The following is a 9,122-nucleotide window of genomic DNA, read 5'->3' as shown; positions in this document are numbered from 1 at the left end:
GCACAATTAATGTCTAATGAGTTATCCTATAAAACAATATGCTCTACTCTTAATATCTGCATATTTTTGCACACAAAATTTCAAATTTTAAGAAAAGGTATTGCCTTGATTTTCCTCGGTGGCAGTCCTTGATATTAAAGAAACAAATTAAAATGAGTATATAATAATAATAATAATAATAATGAGGACTTTGTATAGCATTTAATCTTTAGAAGCTCTAAGCGCTTTACAACTTTAGACAACACCTATAAGATAAGAAATATAATAATATTATTACAAAAACAAACATGAAATTAGAAAAACATTAAAAAAAATAAAAAACATGCTGAGAATATTTCAGGTAGGAAACATTATTAGGTCTTTAAGTTTGTTTTTGCTGTTGAAATAAGTGAGTTTTGAGAGCCCTCTTGAATGTGATCACTGTGTCTTTGTGTCTAAGTTCAGTGGGCAATTCATCCCACGTTGCTGGGCCCTGGTATGCAAAAGAACGCTGTCCATATGACTTTGTTTTCATACTTGGAATAATGAGTATACGATTGTCAGAAGAGGAGCGTAAGTATCTTGCTGGAGTGTACACATGGGTGAGGTCAGATAGGTATGTTGGACTAGAGTCCAACAGTGAAATGTAGTACAGAGAACAAATTTTGTGTTTGATTCTGGATCGAATGGATAGCTAGTGTAGGGTACAGAGCAGCGGGGAGGTGTGCTCTGATTGTGGTACTCTAAGTATGATCTGAGCAGCTGTGTTTTGAACTTTTTTAAGTTTCTGGAGTAGATATTGAGATGAACCAGACAGAATTGAGTTACAATAGTCCAGTCTTGAAAGTACTAATGAACACACAAGTGTTTTAGTGGCATCAACTGAAAGATATTTGCGAATTGAGCTGACGCGTCTCAGCTCAAGATATGCAGCCTTGCATATGTTCATGACATGTTGGTGCAATGTGAGAGTACTGTCCAGAGTAACACCTAGGTTTCATACTGATTGTGTGAATTTAATATTGGTGTTGCTGATATTTATTGTTTGAGGTAAAGGATGTGAATGAGAAAGTCTTTGTGTTGTGATCAGAATGGCCTCAGTTTTATCATCATTCATCTGCAGCTTGTTACAAGTCATCCATGATTTCACATCAGAAATGCGCCTCTCTACACCTTGGATGGTAGCATCAACTTCAGTTGGGTGGCTAGATTTGTATATTTGCGTGTCATCAGCGTACAATTGATGAGACACTGGATGATGATCTATGACACTTGAGAGCGAATGAGTGTACAGAATGAAGAGAACAGGTCCAAGAACAGACCCCTGTGGAACACCACAACATAGATCAACTGGGTTGGAGTGTATTCCATTTGCAGATACAATTTGTGTCCTGTTGACCATGTAGGACTTGAACCACAGTAAGGCTGCATCATGAATGTCAAATACATGCTGGAGATGGTGAAGTAATATATCACGGTCTATTGTGTCAAATGCTGCAGACAAATCAAGGAGGGTGAGGACTATAATCTTTCTGCTATCCAATGCAGAGAGAATGTCATTAACTACTTTTAGAAGAGTAGTTTCAGTACTGTGGCAAGGGTGATATGCAGATTGTACATTGATAAAAAGTAAAAAGACTGTTTGAATTTAGATGAGATACAAGCTGGGATAGAACAACCTTTTCTAAGATTTTTTAAATGAATGGGAGATTAGAAACTGGGTGGTAGTTCTTTAAATTGTTATGGTCTAGTGTTGGTTTCTTCAGCAGAGACTTTACAATGGCAGTTTTGAAAAATGATGGGAATTCCCCAGATGAGAGAGAGGTATTAATAACATCAGTTAGTGAAGGCAATACTGGATCTAAGCACTCAAGCAGCAGTGACGTTGGAATTGGATCAAGTTCACATGACTTTGGTGCACTCTTCATCACGATTGTACGTACGAAGTCCATAGAGACAGATTCAAATGCTGCTAATCGTTGCCGCTCAAATTCTGTATCCCAAATGTATGGTGACAACAAGTCAATTGAAATTGTGGTGTCAAGCTTATCTCTAATGGTTTGTACTTTGTCATGGAAAAAATTTGCAAACATGTCCGGAAGGTCAACTGGAGAGAAGGTAGTTGGAAGAGGTGTTGATTTGTTCCTTGACATTAGCTGGTTAGTAATCTCGAAGAGCTCTTTGCAGCTGCAACTTTCCATGATCTTAGTAGTGTAGTGGGCTGATTTCGCTGCATGGACTATATTTGTGACATTCTTCTTAGCGACTTCATAGATTTGCTTATGAATAGTGAGTCTGGTGGAAAGCCAGAGACTCTCAGCTTTACGGTGGTCTCTTTTAGCAGTGCGAAGCTGGTCCCTAACACTGCTATACCATGGAGAACACTTTTTAATTGATACTCTGCACTTGGTAGCTGGGGCATGTTTGTCAAGTAATGAACGCAGACAGTTATTGAGTTGTTCTGCGGTAGGAGGTAAGCAAGTTGTTAGGTTAGCTTGGATGTCGTGCATTAGTTTGGTTCTATTTATCATACGGAGGTTTCTCTAAGTAGCAGATAAAAGTGGAGGGTTAGGGACTGATACGTCAAGATGGCATATAATGCAGAGGTGATCTGATGCAAGGTCATGGGATACCAGGGAGGACCGTAGAATGTTATCATCAGGTCTATGAAGAATCGAGTCTAAAATGTGACCATGTTTATGGGTGGGTTGGTTAACTGACTGTTTGAGGTTGAAAACATTAATGGAATCTAAGAGTTTTGATGTATTTGAGTTTCCTGGACAGTCAAAGTGAAAGTTGAAATCTCCAAGAATAATCAGGTTGCCACCTATCAAATTTCCATAGTCCAGGAGATTCGGAAACTGCTCCAAAATGAGAGCGTCAGCCAGCTTGTTTTTTCTACTAGGAGGAGGGCGGTATAGGCAGAAAAAATGGACTGACCTTTGCTCCAGTGTGAGTGTGGTTTGGACTATACTATATTTCATACATGACTGCAAGCTTTACATTTTCACTTCCTGATTTTCCAAGGTAAGTTTAAAAAAATCAAGGTAACGTCTTATTTTTAGTTTTTGTAAAACATCATAAAAGTGTGTTTTTTCAGAATAGTAATGATGACACTGGAAATCTTTGCTTCCATGTTTCAAGGTCAGGCAATGTACGTGGTATAATATTTCAACTATTTTTCCCCAGCACACAAATTCAGTCATTTTCATGGGCCTTCCCTACTTTCACCAGTGCTCCAAAACCATGAAGCAAAAGCTTTTGGACAAAAGATGTTATTACTGTATTATTTAATCTTGGTAGTGTAGCTAACAAGTTTTCACTACATACATAAAGACATTACTTTTTAACAATTATCATGCATTTCTTTCTTGGAATAGTGTTCATTAATACAAAACTCTCACTATCCCCCAGCCCCTCCCCCTCCTTCCACTACCATACAAAGGTGAACTTCCACTACCACACAAAGGTGATCAACTGATGTTATGCTAAAATATAGGAACATGAAATTTGGCACAATTATTCCTGGGTTATCACTGATAAATTCTACTGCATCCATAGGGATAGAAAAGTTGAGGGTCACAGGGTTTAAAAGGTCAAAGGGTAAAACTTCTAATTCTTTTGACAGTATTATATGGAAACACAAGAAGTTTCTGTCTCAACATTTGTTTCCTAATTTCAATAAAAAAATAATTTGATAAACAATGATTGCATTGATCATTAGTAATTTCCCACTAGTTTCAGAATTCTAAATTTTTGTTAATATCGCACTGCCTTCATCAGCAACTAATGTTGATGTTGTGACTATAATGGTCATGTGATATGAGATACCACTGTAGGTCACATGATTAACATTAGTTGCTGATGAAGACAATGTGATATTGCCAAAAGTTTCAAACTCTGACATTATTTATGCTATGAGCATGGTAAATTACTAATGATCATGAATTGTCCAGAACAAGGAAGCAGCCTTTTCATTTTAATTATTGCATTGTTTTTCTTTCAGTTAGTCTACCAGTTTTTGAGTTTTAAAATCAATTCTTCCTATTTTTATTCCACTGACTGCTCATCTGACATTTTGGCTCTTTGTTTAGTGATGGAAAGCTAATTTAAATGTACAGCTAACATATGGCCTGTCTTAAATGAATGTATTGTTGTCTCCAGCTGTGCCTTTCTCATTTTTGAATCAAATGAAGTTACAGAGCAAAAGCATAGGCTTGATCAGTATAAATATTTTCTTTATTTTTTGTATCCACAAAACAAGAAAACTGCCAATTGCAGAATGGTTGTTTTGCAAAGCATTCTTATTTTTAAATAATGTTGTACTTGATGTATCCTGTATTAAGTTACATCACTATGCAGTAAAAGTGTCTAACAAACTGTGTTAAATATGAAGATTAATGCAGATCACTGCAGACTGAAATTTTGATAACAGTGATTTAGTTTTAACTGAAGAGAGTAGTACTCTTCATGATACCAAGTTGAATGAAATATACACAGTGACCTAGTTTATGGGTGCAATGATGCAGCATGATGAATGAGGCTTCTACATACAAGTCACATGACTGATGTCAATAATGTCTGAGAAACTAAGCTGAACACAAAGATTAACTCAGGTCATTATGTTGGAAAATATGTCACAGTGACCTAATTAGACTGAAGGGTACAGCACTCATCAGGATGCATCTTTTATTCCATGTTACATGATTCTGCAAGCAATAGTAGCAGAGAAACTAAGCTAAATACCAACTTTAACCTAGAAAAACCAAGTGTAAAGCAAAGGTATGCACAAATCACATGACCTAGTTTTCATTTATGGCACTAGCAGTCCTCATTAAACATTTATAAACCAAGTCATGTGACTCTACAGGCAATAGTGTCTTAAAAAATTATCAAAAACAGCAAACTAACTTCAGGTGGACACATGGGTGGGCAGGTATCATCTACCCAAAAGCCAGAATTACACTGCAATCTGGTTAAAAGGACCACCTGATTACTTACATTGCTATTTCTTCAAATTTTCCAGCTTGTTTTGTAACAAGTTCAACCTGTAAATGAAGAAAAATAATGGACAATTTGTAAAATAATGAAACTGACAGAATTTCAGAAAAAGAAAATTGTATTATTGTTCTGTCTCAATATGGCAGACTGACTGTCTGATGAAGTACACCTGTAAACTTTTAACTTTCTTCATGTAATAATTATTGTATGCTAATATTGTAATGCAATTTATTTCATGACATGCTGACTTAGATAAACTAAAGTTTTTAAAAATGATAGCATTGGTAATATGAATATGTAAATTGCTAAACCACACACATATATACAATCATTCACAGTGAAATTTTTAATTGTAATTAGTGCAAAATATTATTTAAAAGTATTACAGAGAAACATGTGACTTGAATATTTTCACTTTGTAAATTCAAATTGTGCTTAACCATATTTATATTCTTTTACCTTATGTCTTCTATGAGTTTAAAAGAGCTTCATTACTTAAAGTTTTGCTGGAACCTTTAAAATCTGATTAAATACATATTTTGAGAATTTATTCTTTCATAACCTAAATTATAAATTGTGAAACTTGTATGAAAAGTACTGGGGAAAAAATTGCAGCACATTTGAAAACATCTCTGATAGTCAGGATACCTTTATCATCTGTACACTCTTGGCAGGAACTGTGCCACTGGTTGGCATAATGGCAATGGGCTGATCACCAGCATATTTGATTTTGAAATTCCCAGACTTGGAGCCATGGTTGATCAATGGAATCTCTCTGGCAATTGTTTTGCTGTTAGCCACAACATTTCCAAAGTCAACAGTTTGACCAATCTCAAGCATAGGTTGGGTTGGATAACTGAAAAAGTTTGTAAGAATATACAGTTTATTAAATTTTCATCATTATAGCAGCATGGCAAGCACCCAAATGCAAATACCATATTTACTCACTTTTACATAAGGTACAACAGCAAAGATAGACCCTGATATGCCCTATCATAATGTGCCAACAGATTAGGGTCTGTGTTGTTTATTCTATTGATCACTACTAACAAACTGCACAGACCCAGATCTGCCATTGCATAATGTACTAGTGGATGATCTCAGTCTATGCAATCAGCAGTTGGACTTGACTTATAAGTGAGAATATACAGTACTTAAATGGACAAATAAATTATTTGACAACTGAATTATCATGATGGCTCTAATAGTAAGAGATAAGAAAGGCTTGGGACATATATTTTTTTTCAACAATAAACAATTTTGCTCAAAGACTTCTTCTCACACAATCTTCATACCTGAAATAGACATATTGGTCCTAATTCTTTAGAATCTTAGGCGAGAAAATTTACTAATGTGTCCTTAAAAAAATAATGAATGAATTGTAGATTAAATAGTCACATATTCCTAACTACATGACAATACCTAGCTCTAACAGTCTGATATTAAATATTATAGTAGTGTTTACAATTTTTTTGATCATACAATGTATCTTTGTTATATACAGGGTAAGATCAAGAAGAAAAATGAAAACAACATCAAACTCCTGTGATTAGAGTTACCCATAACAATGAATAAAAATTAGTATACTTTGTACATCCATGCATCAGATTTAAAATGAAGAGAACAAAATAAAGCAAACCAGGCTTACGCAACAAGAGGTATTTCTACCACCTCCCCATCTACTGTCACAACCAGTCTATCCTTAAACTCTCCTTCTTCATTTGTTTCAAATTCTATTACAGCTGGAACACAGAGGCCTGGGGCCACAGGCAGGTCAGGATTCTTTACCCTGAGTCTAAATTTCTGAAAATTGAAAGTATGTTCTCGAAATGAATTTTTGACCTACATCCTGGTTCTATTTTTGTGTCTTAGCTTTTTACATAATCTTGTTTACTTGAAAAATTACTCATTCTTGCATTAATATCTTCAGCAGAATCAGTTATTGTTGTGTTCTGTATTTCAGTTTGGTGCAATTATTTATTCAAATTATTATTAAATGGATATAGAAAGCACTCCTCAATAATATTCTTGGACTAGAACATCAATTTGGAATTACATGTATAGTTAATTCAGACAAAAACATTTTTGGATAATATTACCACAATACATCAAAAAGAATCTTAGCACATAGCCACAACCCAGGCCACTGGCAATTTAGCACATTCGAGACTGTAGGCACATCAACACATTCAATACTGGAACTTATTTGGAATACCACTGGAATTAAGCTGGAACTTTACACATTCGGACTTGTGATAAATCTTTTAGGACTATTTGGGAATTAATTTACATTATTGTTAGTTCTTTTTAAATAGTCACTTTCTATTCCATGGAAATAATTTATTTGTTGAATTTTATAAAATTTGTTGGTTTTTGCTTTTCTTGTTATTTAGTTTAAGACCATAGAGTCATACCATTGGTAATAATGAAATACGGAGATCAGAAATAGTACTGTTTCTCATTCATAAATCATGTGCTGCACTTTAATTGTACACACAAAGTTTATATATAGCTTTTGATACTAACACACAGATAATCTTCATAATTTGGAGGGACCTACAGACAAGGCCCACCAAGGAGCTGAGTATTAATAGTTTACAAGTTTCTTTCATGAACTTCACAGTAAAAATGCCACATTTCATTGGTAAGTTCAATGGTTGTTTTCCTGGTCAATTAGAAAGTACTCTTCTTTGCACAGGTCAACAGGCACTTTTTCTAACAGCCATGAGCAATTCAAAATATGAAAGGGGCCTAATCTAGATTTAGAGCTGCCCTGGGCATTGGGCTATCAGATTTGTTGAGATCAGCTTAGTGGACATGTCTGATAGGAGGATTGGTTGTCAAACCACATAACATAAATGGTTGATTTGTTTTTTATGGCAGTTTTAACACATTATTTACTATTTCATGCAAACGGAATTAGTCTGTCACAAGGACATACTAAATCAGTCAACATAGGCTGGCAAGCGTGGGTATCAAATATGCAAATAGTACTAGTCAGATACTCTACCAATCTACCATCACACCTTACATAAATGGACTGAGGAATAGCCCACTATGTTACATCAGCTGTGCTGATGTGGCACCACCCAATGAATCTTGTTGTTTCATACACAGGCTCAATTCTTGAGCTGAAAATTTAGGGTGAAATCCCTTCTTCCATCCAAATAAAACACTGAAGCTTTTCTTAATATAGGATAATTTAATAATGAAAGCATCTTCTACAACCACATAAAATGATAACTTATGCAACAATCATTAACAAGGAACATTAATGAAGTCTTTAAAAATGTTGAGATAAGCCATATCAACATGAGTGGCATTATTCTGGCAGGGATTTTCATATGTCTTTGTGTGCTTCTGAGTTAAAAAAATTGATGTGGAATGTCATTTACCTTTCTCTGACTCTGTTGGTAATTTTTAGATACGAAATGGTTTGGGAATGGGGCCCATATTCATTCCCATAACTGACCAAGGCAAATCTAGTAATGTAATCCTATGACTATGAAGTTCGGTACGAAAACTTTGTTAATTTACGTCAAAGACGAAATGTTTTGGAGGATGGGGTGCTGTTCTGTAGTGGGTTAACCCACCCACCCTCTCCTTGCTGGAAACTACAAAATCAACAAAAGTGCAAACAAGTATAAGTCATTTGAAAGAAATGTATAAAATACTTACTTTTGTTTTGGGACCATAAAACCGAATACTTTTGCTGCCTTTGCTGATATTTTTCACTGTCACATTAAGCTGGTCTACTTTATTCGCTTCTGTGTCGTAAAATTCAAGCACTGATGGAGAAATCCTAACTCCAGCAACGTCTGGATCCATATTTTCTGGTTCCTGTACAGAAAATTGTTTAACAGTTTTTAGGACACTACTAATTCTGCATAGAATCTATATCGTTCACTTTCGCGCCGCATCCTCCATATTGTTTGGGAAGTTGTTGCTCGGAGCTCTTATTGCATGATTATTCACCTTGTTAGTTGCGTATTTATTAATGCTAAGACTTCCTAAAAACTGATGTCTAGAAACAGAAATATCAATCATTTAACAATTCAGAAGGGCAAAAGTGCAGTAACAGTCGTTGAATTTGTTGCTTTTCTTATGAAAATCCATTTAAACCGTGGAATCGTAGAACCTAC

The 9,122-nt window shown here is 35.2% G+C and overlaps 1 protein-coding gene across 1 annotated transcript; it reads right to left on the bottom strand.

Annotated features, from left to right (window-relative positions):
- Positions 1 to 4,980: 4,980 nt before the first annotated feature.
- LOC149773260 (cilia- and flagella-associated protein 47-like) lies at positions 4,981 to 8,907 on the bottom strand (the record flags this gene model as incomplete). Its single annotated transcript, XM_089946551.1, has 4 exons — positions 8,659 to 8,907; positions 6,629 to 6,783; positions 5,629 to 5,836; positions 4,981 to 5,027 (listed from the first exon to the last, which is right to left on the bottom strand). Coding segments are annotated over exons 1-4 (560 nt in total), but the record flags the coding sequence as incomplete, so codon positions are not given.
- Positions 8,908 to 9,122: the final 215 nt, after the last annotated feature.

Source organism: Sinohyriopsis cumingii, unplaced genomic scaffold, assembly GCF_028554795.1.
Source record: "Sinohyriopsis cumingii isolate HCF-2022 unplaced genomic scaffold, ASM2855479v2 utg000741l, whole genome shotgun sequence".
NCBI classification, from domain to species: domain Eukaryota; kingdom Metazoa; phylum Mollusca; class Bivalvia; order Unionida; family Unionidae; genus Sinohyriopsis; species Sinohyriopsis cumingii.
This window is presented reverse-complemented; position numbering and strand designations above follow the sequence as displayed.